A 22,753-nucleotide genomic window follows, 5' to 3' on the forward strand; every position below is an offset into this window, starting at 1 on the left:
TTGCATGGCAAGGAGTTCTAGTGCTTATTCCATCTGCGGTCATGACTCCACCGAACGCTCCTCCAGCCCCTCAACCCCATGGAGCCATTCTTGGTACAAAAGGGCTTCCAACGTCAGCTTACGGTGATCTCAAGCCATAACTCGATAGCTCAATAAACCAAACTCTTCAAAATGGCGACGTCTCAGAGCAAAGACCTCCCTTCTTCCTCATACTTTTCAGCATTCGCGGCAAACTATCTTCAACAAACCGGAAGAAGCACATACCGTGTCCTTGACTTGGCTTTCGATAGTATTCAAGCCACGAAGCCTATCACCAAAGACTCGGCGATTCATGATAATGCTGCCGGCCCCGGAATAGCAGCCTTGGTTGTGGTTGACAGACTTGATGCTGATGATGTCCCTCGGATTCTGGTGACGGATAATGTACCTCCAATGGTCCAAGCTGCCAAAGAATCTTTTACTTCGTTCCCACAGATCGAAGCGAAGGTTCTCGATTCTCAAAATCTGGAGGGAATTCCTGATGAGCGTTTCACACACAGCATCCTCAACTTCAGTGTTTATACTCTAGCCGACCCCGTCAAGGGCGTCCAAGAGATCTACCGTACGCTCCAGCCTGGCGGCCTAGCTGTCATCTCGTGCTGGAAACGGTTTGGAGTTGGTGAACTCATCCACGCTGCCCAAGCTATTGTCCGACCAGACCTTGCACCTCTGAAAATGCCCCATCCTGAATTCTTTGAACCAGGTGTCTTGGAAAATACGACGATCAAAGCTGGATTTGACTCTTCCAAGTTCAAACTTGTGGAGGATAGTATCGTCGTCAGTGGCTCTGAACTGGAAGATGGACTGAAGAAATTTATGCTGGGAGATCTGATGCGTCCTGCTCGGGCGGGATATACTGATGAGGAGGAGAAGAAGTGGCCAGAGGCTGTTGAAGAGGTACTCAAGAAGGAAGTTGAAAATCATGGAGGGATCAAGTTTGAGAGCTGGGTTCTTCTAGCTCGGAAGTAGAGGGACTGGGTCTTTTAGCTACCAGAACTTAGTTTTTGAGGATTATCTGATCATGAAGAGCTATCATAGCCACCATTTCACCATCGCGAATATGATAGGTCGACTGAGGATATATCTTGACTATTCCTGATCGAATACCATTCTCCCAAAGAGTATTGGGTCGATATAAATCATTCTTCTCCTTAAGAATGGCAAGATGAGACTTGATACCTTCTATATCATCCTTCCTGACTATCCATCCAATAGTCAACGGAGACGAACCTTTTAGGTTTGGCTTGCATTGGAATGTAAGTCTGGCATAAAAAAGATCATCCTTAGAGGGGAGAAACGTGAATGATTCTGAATCCCAGCTCTTGGACCCTGATGCTTCAAGGACTGTCAATGACATCGTCTCCATAGCGCAACCCAGAACAACCGTGGAGGGCTTGTTTCTGCCATATAGAGGGCAGTTGTGGCGAATGAAATGCTGAATATAAATATGTGTTGGCTTGATTGAAAGCGTACGTGTCGTTTCGACCTCGCGAACTAGTTGTTCTCCCGTGTTGATTCGAGCGTATTGGCCACAGCTATCCAACCGTCCAAGTCTGATGCCATACCATATATCTTTCCTCGGATTTGACTGATGAGTGATATCCAGGATGGCGTAGAATTCATCAGATCCTGCATCATATTCCACCAAACGAACCTGTAAGTGCAAGCCTTTATTCGTCATTTCATATGGTATGTCAACTTGCTTTGGTAATATACCACGGCAGTGATCGCTGTCAAAGTTCCATGGCGAAGGAGCAAGAAGACCACTGAATGTTGGCGCAGGCGAAGTTGGCTCTGAGCGCCATGCGAACAGTGTATGGTCTGGCTGTTTTCTGATGATCTCCTCTTGCAGCCGTATGAAAGCATGCTTCCCTTCGCCGTAGAGGAGGGGCATATGAACGTCAAAGATTCCCAGTAAGCAGTATGCCTGATCTTCTATACGAGTTGTTCGTCGCCTTGCTGCCCATGACATTCTCGTAGCAGCTGAGAAGGATCCAAGATCGCCGACATAAAGGACCTTCCTGGGAATACCAGTGATCTGGGCTACTTGACTCGCCAGACTCATGCCCTCAAGCTCTTGAGGATCTCCTTCTTCATCGGCAATTGTATCCATACGAAAGAAACCATTGACGAGGTGTTCTCTGTAGCGATTCTTTGATATCTCTCCGATCATGGTCCAGTTTGCATCGAAGAACTGACGAGCTCGCGGAGCTAAGAGTTCTTGTAGTGTCCAACCCCGTGTAAACCACCGTGCTTCTCCGAGAGACTCGTCAACTTGAGCCGAGTATTCCTTATGGACCACGTCTTCAAGGTATATATAGCAGACAGCCGAGTTTCGATACCATGAGAACATGGAGTTGATGGCTTCTGAGAGCTCTGCGCTGCTAGACTTGTCAATGCAACAGGTATCGACCCAGCAGTAGTCGAGCCCGTCTTTCTGAGCTTGCTTGGCGCATAATTCGATCTTTCTATAGCCTTTTTTGAGCTTCACGTCGGATGAGTTGGCGAGCATCTCTTGAAAGAGGACCTCCTCACTAGCCTGACCCCATGTATGTGATAAGATTGCATATTCGGGGATATTGCTATAGAACTCCTCGAGCTTCAACGTCGAAACGTTGATGAGATACATATTGTCAATTGTTCTGGAGTATATCGAAAAGGATACTAGGAAATGATGGAAGTCAGCTTGAGGAGCTGAGTTGCAGAAAATAGACGCATGGTCGCTGTGGCTATCCAAGATGGCTATTGGTTGCAGCACTTATAAGCGAGCAGGGTAATTCTCCGCATCCAAGCTAGAAGGACTCGTGTACCATTAGTCAGACTTAGTCTGTCCTTATAGAAGATATTTTCGAGTTCTTCTTGCATCAATAGAGGCTGATGATCATTTCACGTTATCATGCTTGTTACGACATCTCCTATAAGGCAATTCTTAGCGCATGCACTTAGGAGCGATACTCCGCGAGAGTGGGGAGATGGTCTGATGGATCTGCATCACACCCATATATCTTGGGCCTAATGATCAATCAGATTCATCAGGCTAAACGGCTTGCTTTTGGTCTGTTGGTGAAGTAAAACAGCGATTCCTGCGGGGTCAGAGTATAAGTTCGTGTGGCAGCCAACCTATATCCTCACTTCAGTTTTTTGAATTTCAAGTCTACAGAAACACCAAGATGCCTACCATTCGTAATCCTATCCTGCCTGGATTCAATCCGGATCCTTCGATTGTCAGAGTCGGTACTGATTACTATATCGCCACGTCCACGTTCGAATGGTTTCCAGGCGTCCAGATTCATCATTCTACTGATCTTGCAAACTGGAAGCTCATCACTCGTCCCCTGGATCGCGAAAGCCTTTTAGATATGAAAGGAGATCCAGATAGTGGCGGCATCTGGGCACCTTGTCTTTCACACGACGGCCAGAAGTTTTGGCTTGTATATACTGACGTGAAGAGAAAGGACGGGACATTCTGGGACTTGAAGAATTATATCACAAACTCTGAGTCCATCTATGGCCCTTGGACAGATCCCATTCACTCCAACTCTTCAGGCATAGACCCTTCACTATTCCACGATGATGACGGTAGAAAATGGTTTGTCAATCAGAGGAGAGACCACCGCTTCCCAATCAGAGATCATTTCTGTGGCATCATGATGCAGGAGTTTGACCCAGAGGCTGGAAATCTTATTGGTCTACAGAAAAAGATCTTTGATGGGACTGAAATTGGTATAACGGAGGGACCACATATTTACAAACGGAACGGGTGGTATTATCTTCTTACAGCCGAAGGTGGAACTTCATACGATCACTCATGCACTCTTGCTCGATCTCGAAGCATCTGGGGGCCTTACGAGCTGCATCCGGATAAGCACATTCTTTCCTCAAGAGAGTCTCCGTCGGCAGAACTTCAGCGCGCAGGGCACGGTGATCTTGTTGAGACACCAGACGGAAGAACATATCTGGTTCATCTTCTCAGTCGGCCGATAACAGAGAAACGTCGGAGTGTTCTTGGACGAGAAACAGCTATTCAAGAAGCGTTTTGGAAAGATGATGACTGGTTATACGTTAAGAACGGGCCAGTACCTTCGACACTGGTTGATGTGCCGGGTACACGAGATCAAGATGACCACTGGCAAGAGATTCGATACACTTTCGACAATGGTTTGCCAATCGATTTTCAGTGGCTTCGCACACCAGAGCCAGAGAAAATATTCTCTACCAATGGAAAATTGGTCCTGTACGGGCGTGATGCTATTGGTTCCTGGTTCGAACAAGCCCTCGTAGCTCGTCGCCAGACTCATTTCTCTTATGACGCTGAGACACTTATCGACTTCAAACCTGAGAACGAACGCGAGTTTGCAGGTCTGACAGCTTATTACAGCCGTTTCAACTTTTTCTATCTTCACATCACAGCTAATGAAGATGGCGAGAGACTCTTGTCTATAATGAGCTCGGAAGAATCATGGCCTACGGGGTCACTCCAGATCCACCATCTTGATCCAATTAGTCTCCCAACAGCAGGAAAGGTCAAATTGGCGCTCACTATAAGAGAGGCAGAGTTGCAGTTCTATTACTCTATTGAAGATAAGCCACTTGAGAAGTACGGACCTGTCTTGGACGCTTCTCAACTTTCAGACGAGTGTAGCTGTGGTCCACGAGGTTCGGGCGGTTCTTTCACTGGTGCGTTTGTTGGTATGGCTTGCTCGGACTTGAATGGGAATGGCAAGTTGGCAGAGTTTGAGTATTTTGTGTATCGCCCTGTGAAGATATAAGGAGAGGGTGCTTAGTAGCTGAGGTCCTATAACAGCTGACAATGATAAACACGGTAACTATCAACGCGATGGTGGTACTTGGCCTAAAGTATGTTTCGAATGACGCAATTCTTGAAAGTGCCGAGAGTAACAATCATCTTGAGTTTCATCTCCATCGATTAGTAAAATCTAAATTCCCCATAAACTCAAACATCAGCGGATTCCTCCGCGGAGCTCCCGGCCTCTGTTTCGGAGCAGTTGACAAAAAGTCGGATCGCCACGGTCGAAGCCGTTGCCCAGAACAAGAACAGCAACTACTCTTGATGGAGCTCATTGCGGCGCGTCTTACGCACTATCAGGAGAGTGTCAGCCTTAACGGGATTCCGCAGCACACCAATTCGATACGCGTGTTGAAGGGATGAGCCTCACTCGCACTTTGCGATTGGCGAGCTGGCGAGTGGTGAAGGGGCGGATAAGCCGGAATCGGAATATTGGGCGAGCTAAGCCACGACGACTAACATCGAGGCTACGTAGATGATCATGCTGATCAGTCGAGACAGCGACTCCAAAAATAACGGATTTGTCTTATATATAAAGTCTCAGTCTTGAATTAAGAGGACGATGATTCGAATAGATCATTCCATTGTATTCGTCACTACCACTGTATCATTGGCATCACCGCTTCCCTTCTCATCATCTCACAAACCCTGCTCAAATCTGACTTTGCAACCATGTCGATCGTCATGAACCATATTAAGAGCTTCCTATCAGGAAACTCAATGACAAACTCATCGAACCAATACTACTCAACATCTGAAAAGAACCCAAACTCCTACCAATTGCAAACTGCATCGCACAATGATCCAACTCCCCCGCCCCAATACTCTTCAGAACCTACCTGTGGCCAGCACACGCCAAAGCCAGTGATCCTAGAATTCCAGCGGCCGTCGCAGGAAAGCTACCGGATATCTCGGCCAGAGGGCAGGAATGGCCAGCGATTTCTATATCGCCATGATTGAAACATTCTTTGGTCACTAGGAGCGATGATACCCTACCAACCATTCTTTCTGTCTCTGGAGGGTTCAAAGTCTCTTAAAATTGCTTTCAGAGACTATCATGCATTTATAGCGAGATACCCCGCTGTGGGTACTGCTTCAGGCACCATCATCACTAAGGTAAATCGGCGGAAAGACAGTGGGGTCCAGGGCCAACATGAAAACGGAAGGAAAAATCTGAAACTCGAAGGAATAGGAATAGAATAGACAGACTAGGGGAGGAAGGAAAACACAGGACCTTGACTCTAGATGACAAAAAGACTTAGGTAATATAGTCTAAGCTTAGGATAGCTTTTACTGAGTTTATTTTGACACCCTATATTGAGGTTCGCTGTTTTCTTGCCCCCGAGGGACAGACCATCTCAATCTCGGTCCAGGATTGATCGGCATATAGGGTCGATGCTACAGGGTGCGGGACCCTAACAAGGCTATAAATTAGAGTGTAACTGTAACGTCGAAACAGGGCTGAAGTTTCGTATCAATTGAACTCTCGTCATACCCGTCCACTTTAAAAAACTTATTAGGAGAGAGAGAGAGAATCTCTTTGGCTCAGACACCATTATCATCACGTGAAATGATTAAAGACGCTGTACCTGTAACGGCTGCACTTTAAAAAAAAACACGCCAACAGGCGTGCTAAGAACGCCATGGCAGCTGACAAGAGCCCAAAGACGGCTGCACAGCGAATCTTAGAGCTTACATCAGATCTGAAATTGGACAAGTGGGGTATCGTACGCCATCCCCCTTACTACGTAGTGTACTATCGATTTCTCTCCCTGATCAAGTTTAACACGCAACCCCTATCTTTACCTATCTATATTTACCTGGGGAGATCCTTACTCAACACAATGTTTTAAGTGTCCCTGGGTCGCTCGTTTCCTGCATCAGTCATTCGTTCATTCATTCGCTTCTTGTGTGTTGAGAGTAGCAAAAAGATGGCCATCGCTGCCATGTCGGAAAAAACATCGCCTTACCGCCGAACGGCGATGGTGGCTGCATGCGTATTGGTCTTTTTTATCCTTTTTGAGACTTATTATCTTTATTCAGATGTCGTGGGTTCCGTTCAGGCCTCGCCCTCATTTGCTGCCTCGTAAAAACTGACACTTGCCGCAGTGGACACCTTCACATGGGTTATCGTCTGGATCCAAATCGACCGGGGCTTCACCATCGGTCCATGCGCCCTCGAAGCCAAAGAAGAAGGTCATCAAGACGTCGCAGCTGCATTTCCTGCTGCCCGCCTCGAACCCGAATGATATGTTCTGCGCCATCGTCACCTCCGCCCTTGTAAACCGATATCCCGCCCCGTACATGGTTGGCTGGAAGGGCGAGGGCAAATACAACGCTTCCGCCGCGCATACAGCTAAGCTGTACTCGATCAAGAAGTACCTCGACGAACTCCCCCAGGGCGGAGACGATGACGACCTCGTATTCTTCGGCGATGGATACGATGTCATGGCCCAGCTGCCCGTCGAGGTTGTGATTGAGCGCTACTTTAAGGTTGCTGCTGATGCCGACCGCCGGTTGGCTGACCGTTTTGGCATAACCGTTGAGGAAGCCCACAAACGCGGACTGAAGCAAACTCTATTCTGGGGTGCCGACAAGATGTGTTGGCCGGCCCTACACGAGGCCCAGTGCACCAAGATCCCCGGATCCCATCTTCCTGGTAACGTCTATGGTCCCAAGACTGGCGGCGGTGATGTTACATATCGTGACGCCAAGTACTTCAATTCAGGAAGTGTCATTGGACCTGTCGGGGATTTGCGCAACTTTATCAACGCTGGCATTGCCAGTTTGGAGGAGACTTTTGACCCCAACTTTAAATACAAGACGTCGGATCAGATCTACCTCGCTAGACTCTATGCGCGCCAGGAGCTCTCTCGCGCCGAGCAGCTTGAGAATGACTACATGATGGCCAGCATGGGCGACAATGCCACCACTATCGAAACAAAGAACATCACTGAGTACCATGCCGCCATCGATTTCGAGTCGGATTTCGTGCAGACTGGATGTTTCGCCCATAGATGGATGAACAAGCTCAACTACAACAACTCGGATAACACAGCCACCATGTTCAAGGATGTCTACGACGTGGGCAAGAACTTCAAGCCCTATCGCATCCAGATGCCATCGAACGTGTACCACTCTCTCATCAAGGTCTTCAAATCTCTCCCCGCCGAGCTAGCCACAATGTCCGCCCGTGACTGGGTAGGCAGCCTAGATCTCGACACAAACGTCGCTACACGTAGCATCTTCGGCTTCTACCATGCCACATGCAGCAAGCGAAACCTCATCTCCGACTTCAAGAAGTACTGGTTCCACCCCTACGCCATGCCTCTGTTGCAGGCCGGCTTCAAAGCTACGAGGCAAGATGCGCCCATCACTGATAAGCTCATTGACGGACGCAAGTGGATTTACAAGACAGTATATCCCGACTCGGGAGCACCAGAGGATCAACTCGGTGGTGTCTTAACAGACTTCAAGAACGAGACATACATTTCCTTTTCGACCCTATGCGGCGACTATTTAGACATTCTTGAGCCTCGACACTAAAATATGAAATTGTAATGACGTTGGTTAACGGAGTAAAGGTGTATTGGCATAAAGGATCAGGGCAAATTGGGATTACCTACTGTATAACAACACTACACGGCTTCAATGTTTTTTATTATATCTTCAAGGAATCAGGAAATCTGGTTAAGAATATACCACTAGTGACTTGACAAGACTGGGCAACGTATGCCGTGCCTCTAGAATCGCCATGTGCTAACTAAGTGTGTACAAGTAGGTGCCTCTTCAGCAAACCTAATTGTATAATTACTGGAGCGGATGTCTGATATCCGACTTGGCCATGTAGTCCAGCTCATCAGCTGACATCTGTGACAGCTTGCGCCTCAGTCTGGAAGCTATGATGCAACAGCTCGATCATAATGGTTGGCAGATATCATATCGCCTATATTATATGTTCTATAGGAGACGCGGGGGCAGATACGAAAACCCTAATAAATGCTGACGCTATTGGAGTATAGGTAACATTGTGACAGATCCATGTCCTACCTTATATATTGATACAGGATCAAAAGTCTATCAGCACGATCTCATATCAAAGGGCGACATAGTCGAGTGGCTCAAGGTAACTGGGTTCATACCAGAGTACCTGTACCTACAGGTAAGTTCCTTGGAGGAAGACCTCCGCTCAATCTTACGAGAGCGGCCCGGAATGAGAACGGGAAGTGGGAGCGGACAAGGGCCGCTCGAGTCCGTTCATGTCAACGTCACCCGCAGTGAGATAAGCAAGCCACTGGCGCTACAATTTCAAGGCTTTCCAATTAATCAATTAATTAATTAATTACATCTCATGTTGCAAATATTCCAAATTACGGATCAGTGGTGCGGACTCTCTATTGTCTCCGCCCGACCTTTATATCCATCTTCGCTTTGAATCAACAAGCGGCTTGAATCAGGTGTTCATCACCCTTCAAGACGCCCTTCTCCTGAAGATCCTTCTTCAAGTCTTCCGGCGCCTCCTTATTTGTTTCAACTACATAATTCCCCTCCTTCTTCTCGCATACCCATGTCCAGGCGCCGAATTTGTCGCAGAGAGCATTGTAGAACTCTTGTTCATTCTTTACCAGCTCTTGGGGGATCTTGTGGGTTGTGAAGGGAAGAGTGCGGCTAAAGGTTGTTTCGTACTCGGGAGTCATGGCGATATTGTTTGTTTTCAGTTTGGTGTTTTAATGGTTTGGGCAATGTTGGTAAGGTAGAGGTTAGAATATCTATAGTCGACGCAATATTTATACTCGATTCAAGACACTGAATCTCGCATGACACGCTCGACATATGATCAAGATACAGTCATTCCTTGGTACGATTCACTTCACTGTATGCTTTTAAAGTAATCTTATTCACTGCTGTACTGCCGAATCAAGCGACTTTATTCCATTTTCTCACTATCAATAAGGCTAGTCTTGCTCCATAGCTTCCTTCTCTTGCAGTTTTTTCTTCAAGTCCATCGACCTATCATCATTTGTTTCGATTGTGATCATTTCCTTTGTTGTGTCATAGCGATTGACGAATTTAAAGTCCCAGGCTCCGAAAATGTCAATGAGTGCTTCGTCAAGCTTGGTATTGTCTTTCACCAACTTCTTTGGAATCTCGTGCTTGTAGATTGGAAGTGTGGGGTCAAAGGTCATGATGTGACTTGTTTTGCTGTTTGGCTGGAGTAGTTTATCTATAACAGTCGTTTCTTCTAGTGGCTTATTTAGCTTTACTTAATTGAATAGCTATAATGTTGGCTTTTTCTGTTGTTGTGTTACTGGGGAGTTGGCTATTGCGGTCCTTTTTATATCCAACTTTAACAGACAGTGATTAACCATTGCACGCTGCTATACTCATCTTAACCATCCAGGGCTGGAGTGACTGAGTCTATCGGCTAGATCAGTGAATGCCATCGATCAGGCAAACACTCCCCATATCAACCACAGTGAATCGCCCACGAAAAAGAACTGGAGAGTCGGGGGTCAGTTCCTCCGTCATTGGAAAACGATAATGAGATTGAGTTTATTACGCCGGCTCCGGACCCACACTCGGAGCGGCAGAGCGGACAATTGTGGGGCCAAGAGCGGCATCCGCTGCCAGCAACTTCAACAACGACATGACAATCGATGGCGACAGCGAGAGACTCTATAATGCTGATAAAGCATAACTGCAGATTGTTCATCACAAATATGTAGTCATTGTCATGAGATTGGCTATATAAGGAGGTCTTCCCCTCGACCCAGACAGCACTCATCAACTTCACTCAACAGCTATCTATTGTATCCTTGACTTCAAATCCCTCAACTCCCTATCCCAACTTCAACAATGTCTCCCAAGCTCATCGTTATTCTCGGAGCCACAGGCAATCAAGGTGGTTCCGTCGCCGAAGTCTTCCTCTCCGAGCCAGGCTGGAAGGTCCGCGCCCTCACCCGCAACACCTCCAGCGCCAAAGCCAAAGCTCTATCTTCCAAGGGCGCTGAAGTCGTCCAAGCAGATCTCGATGACCCTTCTTCTTTGGAGGCAGCATTCCAGGGGGCTCACGCTATCTTCGCTGTCAGCGACTTCTGGGGTCTTTACTATAACGAGTCCAACAGATCCAAGACTAAACCTGGTCAGGCCCTCAATGACTGGGCCGCTCAGCATGAAGAACAGCAGCTGAAGAATGTCATTGACATTGCCGCTAAAGTTCCCACTCTCGACCGCTTTATTCTCTCATCTCTGTCTCATTCGGAGAAGTGGTCTAAAGGTAAATATACTCGTGTCTACCACTTTGATGGCAAGGCTCGAGCGACGGAGTATGCTCAAAGGGAACAACCTGATCTGTGGACCAAGACAAGTGTCTACCAAGCTGGCCTTTTTTTAAGCAACTTTGTTCTTTTACCGCCGAATCAGCCTTTCAAGGTCAGTCCATGATTTATTCACTGTAAGCGAACGCAGTTAACGCATGTCTAGAACGCCGATGGAGTCGCTCACTTCGTCTCAACTCTTGACGTCGACACAAAGTTCCCCTACATCTCCCCTGAAGAGGATACCGGCCCCTTCGTCAAGGCACTCATCGTTGATGAACCTGCAGGCCACAACCTCATCGCCTACAGAGAGTGGCTATCTGCCAATGACATCGCTGCTACCTTCACAAAAGCCACTGGTGTCCCGTCAAAGGCCATCAAAGACGACAATTCTATCCCCCCCGGTGTGTCTGACGAGTTGTTGGGCGAGATGATTGACTGTTTTTCCTACTTTAATGAGTTTGGCTACGAGGGTCGAGATGACCCAACTGTGGTTCATCCTCGCAGTGTAAGTTCATAATCGCCTTTACTTTGACACAATCACTTACTCCAGTTTAGCTCAAGTCTGCACCAAAACTCAGCACTGCTGAGGAATACTTCAAGAAGCAGGACTGGTCCAAGGTCTTTGGATCTTAAGAGGAGTCCCTGAAAGGTATTGGCTGAATACTATTGCAATCACTATAGGAGATGGACTGTGGATATAGTTGTCGCAAAAATGTTCTTGTTGCCTATGTTATATCTCTAAGAGATTAGCTAGAATCGAATCATGTATACGCCTTGACCTCCTCTTGTACATTGTAGCCACCCCACATCACTTCCTTAGAGCATATCGCTACAATTACTGCCTACATCCGGCCGCTTCTTGGACAATCCGCCATCCTTCTTGGTAGCTAGCTCTTCCTAAGTGGCAAGTTTCTTCAACTTGTCAAATCGCGGTGTTCCGAAGCCAGTGGCGGGATCCCATCCTTTGACGGCGTCCCATCCCGCGTTGGGGATCTCGGGAGAAGGGAACCCTTCCAGACTAACACCGGGGCAGCCTGACGTCTTTCCCTCCAAGATGCTAGGGGCTGGGTTAGCAACTTTTCAACGACGCCAACTATTCGGATACTTACTCGGTAAACCCTGCCTGGCCAGTTTTGTAGAGCCAGGGGTTCAGGAATCCCATCGCAGACTTGCCCTTCTTGAACCTTTCGTTGTTGAGCAAAGCAATTATCGCACCAACTGTAGGGGCCGCCGCACTTGAGTCTTTATGTCAGTCAGGTACGTTGGCTAGGTACGTTTTGCATGAACACACAACTTACCTGGTTCCACCTGCAGTGAATTGTTGGCCATTGACCATAACTTGATGGCCACTTGCGAGAGCAGAAACGTCGGGGAATGCTCTCCCGTCCTTGCTAATATAGTTCTTCCATTGCCTCCATTTCTTCTCATTCTTCTTCAGATAGTCTTTCACGACCTTATCCTGGTACGCCGGGCGGGAGAAGAGATCTGAGAAGCCGCCGCCACCAGATTGATCATACTCAGTATCCAACCAAGCCCTTTCGGGACTGTTTCTCTCTGTGCCGCCAACGGACGTCACATATGGGCAGACGCTGGGCCAAGTCGGGAGGAATTTCGTAGTGTTCTTTCCATCGTTTGACTGGCACGAGACACCAACGCCGAAATTGCCAGCTGCAACTAGGATTGAGACACCACGTGTGCCGATCTGACCGAATTTGTTGCAAACCTGTCGGGCATACGCCTTGGGAATATGTTGCTCGTAATTACCCCACGAGATGGAGACAACTTGTGGGAGCTTCTTGTCTGGCAGGTTCAAAAGATACTCAGCCAATCCAAGCCAATTCTCAATGGATCGAGTGAAGTCTCCAGGCACCTTCTGCAAGCTGTGATACAGTTAGTGGCGCATATTTGGATGATCCCAAAGATACTCACTCCAAATCCGGACTGAAGTCGTAATTGAAGCCTCCAACAGTAAGATGTTCCACTGAGACTTGGTGGGCCAAGGAGATGGCATACTGGGTGTTCAAATTTCCCTCGTTGCTTCGAATTCTGGCACTCTGTGGGTTCTCTCCACCTGCTGCAGATGCATTGCGGAAAGTGACGCCCTCGAGGTCAGGGGCAAAGCGTCGGAAGAACTCTTGGAGCTGCGCGTTTTGAGCAGTCATCTAACATACGTCAGTAAACAGCCTACCAGGACGCCAAGTATACTTACGTTGAGGAAGCTGACGACTGTGTATAAGGATCCCTTCTCCGCCTTTGGATAGTTCTTTGGCATCTTGTAGATCCCTCGAATGCAGGCGGGCGTCAGTTCCGTCTTGCACTTCTCTAAGTTTATGGGTCCCGGGCCGCCATTATTACCGTCCTTTGGTGGCTTCTTTCCGTACTTGTCGTCTCGTTTTGTGAGTCTGAGCCCGGAGTCATCGATATTTCCTTTTTTATCAAAGACAGGAAAGAATGTGGTGGGCTGGATAGTTGCAATATGGTGGACGATCTCATGAGGAACTGAGTACTCTCTGGTTCTGACAATCCGTTCATTGTCGCGAGCAAAGACAGAGAAGCGGGTGCTCAACATTCCTTCGGCTTGGCTGACAGTCGTGCGCACATGGAGCCATTCGCCCTCGTCACGGACATGGTGCTCGGGGATTCCGGCATCTGTAAGCCAATGCTTGACGGACTGAGTAGCTTCTCCAGATGGATTGAGTAGTGCTTTGGCAGATTCCCGTGAGAGATATTTGCCGTAATTGGGATGGTCGGGATCTGAGACTCCATAGAGAGTAGTATCAAGCAGCTGGCTATCTTCAGGCTGGAGGCCAATAGAGAAGTCAATGATCTGATCAGGGTCTGGTGAGTCGGATTCCTGCCAGTCGGCAGGGGTCTCATCCAGAGATTCGAGGACAATTGGGCTTGCCAGAACAGAGGTTACACTAAAGAGTAGGCCCCAGACCTTGAGAGAATTGGTCACCAACATGGCGATAGAGATTGAACTGTAAAGAGATATCGATATGAAGATTGCAGGTCTGCTCGTCAAGTTGAGGTTGAGCTTGCTGAGATGCTCAACTATCGGAGGGAACTGGCTGTTTTGTATCGAATTTGGATATCATATTATGACATCAACTTCAAGATATCAATCATATATCACAGCATCAATTGTGAGCATGTTGGTGTTGGAGTTGGGGCTATTCTTCACGTTCCCATTCTGGAGGTGGGCGCTGAAGAACAATACTAAGCCACTTCATATTGTTCATGGCAGGTACCACCAACGAACAGCAACACAATCCTTACCAACCGTTCCGACAGAGCGGGTCCTGGTATTACTCCTTCCCAAACAGCCCTTCAATACCTGAAAGGGGTGTTTCTCTTTCCTCATGCTGAATATCATTTGCCATATCAGGAAGCACGAAGCTTGAGGTATTGACAACCCTCAGCCATGGAACTGGTGAACCATTGCTTCTAGAAGCGCGGGAGAAGCCTGTACTACAGACAAACATTTAGGCATTCACATAAAGTAGGACTTACACTCGCAAATTTTCATCCCTTATCAAAAGATAATGACTTCTAGTGAAGTAAGTTCCGTCAGGTTGCATCAAAGGTTGTGCGAATATGTGTTACAAACCTTGACCTCATGTCTTTCATTCCTTACATGAGGTGCTCACAAGCAAAAAACCGTGGTTGTTGCGCCTCTCCTTGCGTTTCTCTGGTCGAATATTGTCCAAGCTTTGACTTGTTAGTCGGCCACTTGGTGTCTCCCCGCTTGAACGAGACCATCACTTGACCAATATTTTGCCTGTTGGTCCTTCGGTGCTTGACATTTGCTTGGCAAGGGGTTGGGCGTTGCTCGTCTATATATTACGGGGGAGGGATTCATGCTTTCGTCAAAGCTAGACCATTAGCTGAGGGCAAACGCCAATGATGCCGTCCGAATCTTGGAATGCATTGGTTGATCACTTTTAGAGCCAACGGTGTCTCAGGCCAGAAACCCACTTTCGGGCCGCGTCGGGAGTCTTCAGACCATCCGTTTCGAGAATGTATGAAGTATGTATAACAGATAGTATCCAATATCAGAGACTATTGGGAAAGCTAGGAATGCATGTATCGGACTGGCCGGTTTTCTTATGAGAAGTTCTCGAAACCGCGTAACACACCATGGGCATTCCATAGGCACCACCAACAGTCGGCGTTGAAGCTTGGCGAGCATTGGAACTCGGATCACATTTAGAACTTTATCAAGGCTGCAGATCGTGAACTTGAAAGTCGTCTTTAGTGGTCAGGATGTGAATCTTGGTTGGCTCGGAGGAAACATAGCTCGAAGCTTTGGGCAAGCAAGCTGCATCAGGGCAACATCTCTAGGTAGAGATGAAGTTCGCATCGACGGAATGAGCTTCGCCTTGGCTGGAAAATTGGGCCCGACATGAGGCGGCATTTGTGGATTCTTGTTGGGAAAACGAGGTCGTGAAATGCGATACTGAGGCATCAATCCGCAAAGCATATACAGCCTCAGGCCTTCACACGAAGCTCCCACTCTCGGTGGGGCGCTCCTACTCACTGTGAATCAACAGGCAGCATCCTCAGCCTGCTATGATCTCGATTTTTCATTGGCCCAAATTCTGCCACTCTTCAAATCACTCTGCCTCTCACCGCCTTCAGATCTAGTATATAATCTCGCCCTGCCCCTCCAAGCTACGCTTTTCCTTTCTTCTTTTCTCCTTAGCTCTCTTTGCCTTTTGGCTTAGATCAAGTGTAGTATCTGTTCTTTTCAGTTTAATCTCTGAAAGATGTCTAAGGACATCAATCGTGATTATTCCTATTTTTGAAACTCGGGTGGTCTCCTCTGTGCTTGCACATGATTCCACCCACAGTGTCCCTGGTATTACACTGCCTCCAGGTGACGCGAATGCACTTTTTGAGCTCTTTGTTTTTCGTTGCTTGCTCGGGCTTGCCTGGGCAGTGAGGAAGAACTCCATTCGTCTTCGTGATCTTGCTTTGCTATGTGTAATATGCGATGTCGATGACAGTTGATGATTGTAGCCCGAATAAAGATAGGTCTCGCACCTCCACTCCTTTGCTGTAGATCCCTTTCGTGATCATGGCAACCTAGTGCTAGGCAAATACCCATCGCCCGTCATCTGAATGAACAAACAACAACTAGCGTAGCTCCAACCTCCATCTTCTCCAGAGCCTCATCCGCAGAGCCTCATTCGCCCTCCATCAAACCGCCATCATGTCCTCCGACACTCCTCTTCTCGATCCCTCCATCTTCTCCCACCTCCAGGAGAAGCTCGATGAAGAGACCGCCGTTCGTGATAACCTCACCCAGATTATCCAGCGTCTCGAGCGCGCCGTTGCCACCGCTCAAGGTCTTCTCTCTCGCGTCCACTCTACGCCCCGCGCTCGCTGTCAGTTTTTCACATGTCACTGTTCGTAATGCACAAAGCTGATTAGAGAAAATGCAGACCCTGCGCTTGTATCACAGGTTGAGGATGCTATCAAGGAAGAGGTCACTATTGTGAAGGAGCTGAATGAGGTAGCCAGCAAGCACCCATATTACAAGTACGATCTCCCAGCCATGTCAAAAAGCGTCAAAATCTGATTCGGCGACAGGTACAACAGCAAATGGGCGAGGACCGTTCAAAATGCCATCGGCACCGCTGTCTACACTGCCTGGCTCGGCGGTCTAGGCTCTGACGCCCAGCCTGCTTCTCTCGGTCGCCTTCTCACTCTCGAGCAAGTTGGCGAGGTCTTCCAAGGTCCGCGAGCCATCTCCAAGCCTATATAGAAACCTTGACGCTAACATGCCCTTAGTCCCCACAAACCTCAAGGACCGCGATGCCTTCCACTTCACCATCGAGGAGTATCTCCTATCTCTGACGGACCTCACCAACGAGCTTGCTCGTCTTGCTCCCAACGCTGTCACCCTCGGAGACTTTGAGCTTCCTCTCGTTATTAGCGGGTTCATCAAGGATCTCTTCGCCGGGTTCCAGCTTCTCAACCTCAAGAATGACATTCTCCGCAAGCGAGCTGATGCTGTCAAGTATGACGTCAAGAGAGTCGAGGATGTTGTCTATGATCTGAGCCTGCGTGGACTGGTCAAAAGGGCTGGAGAGGGTGACACAGAGATGGCTGCTGCCGAGTAGGTTATCGATATAGTTGAATATCCGAAATCTAAAAGTTGAGGACATCAATCAATGATTAAAACCGGCCGCAGTTATCAGGCCCGTCCATATACAGTTGAGATTGTAATCACAGTTATGCTAACGACGTGAGATATGAAATGTTTCTATTTTCTTGCAATAGCGCATACCACGCCCTTGGGTACATGCTGTAGGAAATTCGAATGTCTTGATCCCCGATTGACCTTGGCTGATGCTAATTTTTTGGTTACATTAAAAATACACCATGATATATCCCACTTCTAAACTCCAAGCCAGGTTCAATATAGTAATCAAGCTTTATATAGCTCATCGTTAGTCGTGTCGAAATGTACACTTGTCTCCTCTAGCACACTTGCCCTGCTGCCAGAAAGTACAAGGCTTGGTGCCAATGAGTGCTTTGTTAGCAGGCTTGTGTGGCGGCAGAGTAGGCTTCTTCTTCCTTCCGTCTTTTCCATCCCGGTCGCGGTCATATGTCCGTTCACGGTCCCAACCGCGGTCTTGGTCTCTATCTCGGCTGTATGCTCTGTCTCTATCCCATTCTCGTTCCGCTGCGGGTGGTGGAGGCGGAGGCGGGACTTGCTGTCCTTGTGCCATTTGGGTGAGCACCATGTACTGCTGATATGAAGGATCGTTGGGGTTGAGATATGAAGCAGCATTTGGGGTTGCGGTCGAGGCTTGGCCTGAAGCCTGCGACGGCTGGTTGATAGCGGCCAGGATAGACTGGAGCTGGATATCGGGGATTTGCGGCTGCTGCTGCGCAGGTGCAGTCGTCGTCTGTGGCTGGGGCTGAATTTGCTGCAACAAAGCCATGTAAGGCGCATAGGCCTGTTGTTGCTGAGCATAATAGGCCGCCCAGTCCTGAGGATTGGCTGGGGCTTGGCCAGACGAAGCACCGACAGCTGCTGCTTGCAAGGCGTTGGCCTCCGCTTCTGCGCGCGCACGTTCTTCGTCTGCTCTTTTCTGTCGAGATACCAGCTCTTTGTTGTGCCCCATTTGCCACTCGCGGACCTTCTCTTGATCATGAAGAATCCATTCTGGAGGCGAGTTGCTGGGAAATGGCATGCCTGAGAGAGACTTGGCCACACCTTCAATGGCACCTCCGCAAAGACGAGTAGGCATGTCGGAGTAATGGAAAGCACGCCAGACATCGTTCGTGATTGGGTTCGAGTCTCGCCAGCTCTTGACCTTATCGGATTTGAGCAGGGCAATGACCTGTTCCAACACGGCACGGCCAGCGATAAGAGGTAGAGTATCATTAGCTAGCGCCGGATGGGGCTGTGGTTGAGAAGCATGTTGAGGGGATGTGCGAGCCACCGAAGAGACGCCTCGGAGGTTGCCTAGAATCGAATCGAGACGAGTCGCTGGATTGTTCTTCGCCTCGATGCGTTGTAGGGCCGTGTAGAGTGCTCCATCAGATCCCATTTGCTGCTCATCACGCCATCGATGCTGGATCTCTTGGAACTTTGCATCATCAGGCAGAAATTGTGTCTTCTGTTGATCAGTTCCAGCAGCCTCGAGTATCGGTGACTTGGGTGAGGGTGGTATGTCATCGGGGTCGGTATAGATAGCCATGAGCTCCCGTTGCTCCCTATCGGCGATGCGCTGCTGTTCGTCTGTTGTAAAAGTGACATTTCCGCCTCGAGTAACGAAGTTCTTGTTTCGGACATCTGTTGGCAGCCTAGAGAAGTCGATCGCGACAGGTCCCATCCAAGGTTGATAAGGAACGTCTTCATCTTCCTCTTCTTCCTCTTGGTTCGCACGCTGTTTGAGTACCATTCCTTCAGATCGATCGTCGGCGGCATCTCGGGTCATGTTCGACTCTCGTCCTTCGTCCTCGGCTTCTTCCTTCTGGAAGATCCTAATCTGAACAAGCTCGGTTTCAGGCTTCCAGCTGACTCGAAGCTTACGGCGAGCCTCTTTTCGGAGACGCTTGGCCTTCTCTTCGGGCGATTCGGAGATTTCAGTCCCATTTGTCTCCTTTTGTGCAACAGGAGCCTCGGCTTTTGGTGCATTGATCGAGTCTAGTAGCGAAGCAATACCGGACAAGGCGCTGGCTGAGCTTGAGGTCGGAGCGGTTGTAGTCCCATTTCGAGGTGCCGGTGGTTTCGTCTCAGTTCGTGATGGCTTCGCTTCGGCTTTTATCTTGTCGTCACTTATGACCTTCACGTCTGCTTTGGTTTCAGGCTTTGGTGCAGGTTTGGCTACTGGTCTGGGTTTGCCAGGCAGAATAGAAGCTGCTGCTGCCTTTGCTGCACTGGTTTTGGATGCTGATTGAAGTTGAATCTTGGGCTGGGCAAGTTTCCTGCTAAGAGCATTGCCGCTAGATTCTACTGCAATCTTTTTAACCGTCCTTGTTTCAGCCTCCTCGTCTCGCCCACGCTTGGCCGAAGGCTCCGTCCCCGGTTTAGCCTTCGCTCTGCTTGACGCAGAAGTGCCTTGATAGCCTGTGCTTTCGGGCTCACTGGCCTTGAGCTTCTTGACTTTGACTGTTATCTCTGATACAAGCTCTTTGACCTCCGAGTCTCCCTTATCGGCAAACCGTTTCCTCACTGATTCAAAGTTTGTTGTCTCGGCGATCTTTTTCGTCATAGGAAAATGTGTAAACATCTCAAGGACAATCTTGGGGAGTTTTCCCGAGAAGTCACTCGCTTTGATACACATGATCAGCGCATTCACCAAACTTAAAACTAGCTTTTGGTGGCCGCCGAGGTTATCCAATACCGCATCATCTGCATGCTCGATAGTGGCATCCAAAGCTCGGTAGAGTATTTCTTTCTTCTGTTCAAAGTCCTGTCGGTCCTTTGCAATCACATCTTCCGGCTTCTTGTCCTTGATAGCTTGGTCGAATTCCTGCTTGGCACGGTTCATGTCGGTGCGAAGTTTGATGAAGTACTCGCCTGCTTGTTGAACACGGGATGCAATGAGGGCATTGGTACGTGCAACAGACTGCTCGATGTGCACCATCCCGATGGCATCCCATGCAGCAGCTTCAGCAGGGTCGGCTGGGCGGGTAGCTGCACGGATCTGGACATGGTTAGACATAGAACCTACCAAAGACTGTACCGGATAACTTACGGGCTTACCACGCTCTTCCTCAAGCTCTTTTTTTGCCTTTTTCTCAGCTTTGTTCTTCGAGGCCTCATCAGATTTAAGTTGCTCTTTGAAAGCATGCGGGTACTCCGTGTATTTGGGACGCCGTTTGCCTAAGCCCTTCATGGAACGATCAAAGTCATCCAAAAGCACCTTGGCCTCCATGCGCCTCTCGTCAAGCCCGCCTTTATCTGGAGAGGGGCGGTATTGGCTGGTGAAACGCCCCTGGACTTCACAGGGAAGACTGTAACCAAGTTCAGGGACCATCTGCCTTCCGCTACGGGGTGGCAGTGCCACAAGAGGGGCAAGCTTATCATAGCTCTTAGGTGCGGGAAGCTTGATTGTTCCCTCATGAACCAAATGAGGAAGCCCTTTGATAGCAGGAAATTTGGCTTGGGCGGCCTTGGTGCGCTTATCGAACTGGTTGATTAACTGGGCTTCTTCAGGCGTGGGAGTCGGAGCTGAGAGGCCATCGAGATCATCAACCTTTTTCACAGCAGGAGAACCAACAGGCGAGTCGACATATGCTGCAGTGGGCTCTGGGGTCAGGGTAGGAGTGTTGACTTCAGTCTTCGCTGCCCGCTTCCTCTTCTTGGGAGGCAGTTCGTTCGTCACGGGTTGAAGGGTTCCGGTATCTTGATTCGTGCCTGGTTGTGACAGAATGTATTGCGTGTTGGCTGTGGGTGGTGATGTGGCGTTATTGATGAAGTGGGGTGGCTGCGGATGATGTATCGGCTGCTGGAAATTCTGACCCGGCAGAGGCTGCGAGGTTTGGGGATAGGCCATAGGTTGCTTAGGAGCAAACTGAGGCTGTGGTGGTGGTTGTTGCGGTTGGTTTTGTTGCAGCTGCTGCTGAGGCTTAGGAGGTTGCTGTTGAGGCTGAGGTTGCTGTCGTGCTTGCGGATGGCTATGTTGGAAGTTCAGTTGTTCAGTCGGTCGTGGTTGAGGCGTCTGGCCGTTCACTGGAGGTGAAAAAGCAGCTTGGTTGTACTGTTGCTGATTCTGGACCGGGGATGGCTGGGGTGGTCGACTGAAATTATGACCTGGGGTATAAGCAGACGGGATGCCGTCAAACTGCTGCACTGGTGTATGGCTCTGCTGCCTACTCGTTTGTGGCATTACATGCTGCTGAGAAAACTGCTGGATAGAAGGTTCGAAGGATGACTCATTTTGTGGTGCCATAGAATATGGAAAATTGGTAGACTGAGGATGACTTGATAGTTGTCCAATGCCAGCCATGGCGTTATCCAGGTTCATTTTGCTGTGTTGACCGTAGATATCAGTGTGAATTCCACTGAAATCTGTGTCCATTACATCTTGTGACTGTTGTGGATATTGTTGGTTCATGGAGAGAGAGTCATGGCTTGGGTGGTAGCTTGCTTGGTCCTGTTGAGAGCCATGCAGAGTGCTTGAGAGGAAGGGGTGACTTTGATCAGAGTCGAAAAAGTTTGATGGGGAAGCATCTTGAGGATTAAGTTGTGAGTAGGCTGACTGCTCACTCACAGGCTGTGACCAAGGCTGATGGGGGTCAAATTGGCCGCCTTGGCTTGCAAAAGCATAGTTATTGTGCCATTGATGCTGTGTCTCATCGGCGCCGCTTTGGCCATTGTTTGACCAAGACTGCATCTTGTGATAGATGCTGTGTTTAGAAGAGGCAGCTGCTACAACAGTAATACGACCACAGAGACCAAGGGTCAATTATCCTGAACAGCTTTAAGAGCTATTGCGTGATATTAGCAATCATTGCTACCTTAAGATGAGGTGCGAGTGTGTAAACGCGAAGGACGTGATGAAGGAAATGAGTAAGGGCAGTCAGTTGAGCCTCGTGCAACAGCGCGAGGGCGTGGCTGGGGGTTGACGTAGCCTTATCTGAAAAGCGAGAAATAATGTACTGACATACGTAAATTAAGCTGATAAGTGACTTTATGCAAGTGTCTTGCTGTTAGGTAGAGGCTTTCGGCTATCGCATATGCAGGTGGCCCACCATAGAAATACGCTAGTCGATAAACGGACGGACAGACAAGGGTCGAAGTCTTGGAGAAAGGGACAAGGTGAATGAAGCTGAAAGTCTAGAGAACGCAAAAACAACCATCAGCAAAGTCTGCAACAAGAACTAGAAGGTCAGTAGTGAAGTAAGTGATGTGAAAATAGTATAAAAGGATTCTCGTGAATTTTCTGCAGGATTAAGGCGTAGAGGGCGTTGATAAAGAGCATCCATCCATCTTCCATTAATAAGAGGCCGTTAGGTGGTTTAGCAAAAGGGTGTATGGCTGGTTGACCAAAGGTTGGACAAAGAATTGAGTGCGACAGGCTCGTCGACAAAGAAACTCGAGGGGGGAGGGAAATCGAGA

General features: G+C 48.6%; 9 protein-coding genes across 9 annotated transcripts; 5 read left to right on the forward strand and 4 right to left on the reverse strand.

The window, feature by feature from the left end:
- Positions 1-171: 171 nt before the first annotated feature.
- On the forward strand, positions 172-1,008 carry J7337_005970 (uncharacterized protein; the record flags this gene model as incomplete). Its single annotated transcript, XM_044823639.1, has 1 exon — positions 172-1,008. One exon carries the CDS (start codon positions 172-174, stop codon positions 1,006-1,008), a length of 837 nt encoding a protein of 278 aa, XP_044682130.1.
- Positions 1,009-1,036: 28 nt separating this feature from the next.
- J7337_005971 (uncharacterized protein) lies at positions 1,037-2,668 on the reverse strand (the record flags this gene model as incomplete). The annotated part of the gene is made up of 1 exon (XM_044823640.1): positions 1,037-2,668. One exon carries the CDS (start codon positions 2,666-2,668, stop codon positions 1,037-1,039), a length of 1,632 nt encoding a protein of 543 aa, XP_044682131.1.
- Positions 2,669-3,209: 541 nt separating this feature from the next.
- J7337_005972 (uncharacterized protein) lies at positions 3,210-4,808 on the forward strand (the record flags this gene model as incomplete). The annotated part of the gene is made up of 1 exon (XM_044823641.1): positions 3,210-4,808. The coding sequence occupies one exon, from the start codon at positions 3,210-3,212 to the stop codon at positions 4,806-4,808; it is 1,599 nt and encodes a 532-aa protein (XP_044682132.1).
- Positions 4,809-6,489: 1,681 nt separating this feature from the next.
- Positions 6,490-8,392, forward strand: J7337_005973 (uncharacterized protein; the record flags this gene model as incomplete). Its single annotated transcript, XM_044823642.1, has 2 exons — positions 6,490-6,573; positions 6,956-8,392. 2 exons carry the CDS (start codon positions 6,490-6,492, stop codon positions 8,390-8,392), a joined length of 1,521 nt encoding a protein of 506 aa, XP_044682133.1.
- Positions 8,393-9,282: 890 nt separating this feature from the next.
- J7337_005974 (uncharacterized protein) lies at positions 9,283-9,543 on the reverse strand (the record flags this gene model as incomplete). The annotated part of the gene is made up of 1 exon (XM_044823643.1): positions 9,283-9,543. One exon carries the CDS (start codon positions 9,541-9,543, stop codon positions 9,283-9,285), a length of 261 nt encoding a protein of 86 aa, XP_044682134.1.
- Positions 9,544-10,702: 1,159 nt separating this feature from the next.
- Positions 10,703-11,799, forward strand: J7337_005975 (uncharacterized protein; the record flags this gene model as incomplete). Its single annotated transcript, XM_044823644.1, has 3 exons — positions 10,703-11,278; positions 11,330-11,671; positions 11,722-11,799. The coding sequence occupies 3 exons, from the start codon at positions 10,703-10,705 to the stop codon at positions 11,797-11,799; spliced, it is 996 nt and encodes a 331-aa protein (XP_044682135.1).
- Positions 11,800-12,063: 264 nt separating this feature from the next.
- J7337_005976 (uncharacterized protein) lies at positions 12,064-14,131 on the reverse strand (the record flags this gene model as incomplete). Its single annotated transcript, XM_044823645.1, has 5 exons — positions 12,064-12,223; positions 12,276-12,401; positions 12,465-13,046; positions 13,096-13,328; positions 13,376-14,131. 5 exons carry the CDS (start codon positions 14,129-14,131, stop codon positions 12,064-12,066), a joined length of 1,857 nt encoding a protein of 618 aa, XP_044682136.1.
- Positions 14,132-16,381: 2,250 nt separating this feature from the next.
- On the forward strand, positions 16,382-17,294 carry J7337_005977 (uncharacterized protein; the record flags this gene model as incomplete). The annotated part of the gene is made up of 4 exons (XM_044823646.1): positions 16,382-16,556; positions 16,614-16,710; positions 16,762-16,907; positions 16,963-17,294. 4 exons carry the CDS (start codon positions 16,382-16,384, stop codon positions 17,292-17,294), a joined length of 750 nt encoding a protein of 249 aa, XP_044682137.1.
- Positions 17,295-17,624: 330 nt separating this feature from the next.
- On the reverse strand, positions 17,625-22,028 carry J7337_005978 (uncharacterized protein; the record flags this gene model as incomplete). The annotated part of the gene is made up of 2 exons (XM_044823647.1): positions 17,625-20,336; positions 20,388-22,028. 2 exons carry the CDS (start codon positions 22,026-22,028, stop codon positions 17,625-17,627), a joined length of 4,353 nt encoding a protein of 1,450 aa, XP_044682138.1.
- Positions 22,029-22,753: the final 725 nt, after the last annotated feature.

Source organism: Fusarium musae, chromosome 4 (assembly GCF_019915245.1).
Source record: "Fusarium musae strain F31 chromosome 4, whole genome shotgun sequence".
Classification (NCBI taxonomy): Eukaryota; Fungi; Ascomycota; class Sordariomycetes; order Hypocreales; family Nectriaceae; genus Fusarium; species Fusarium musae.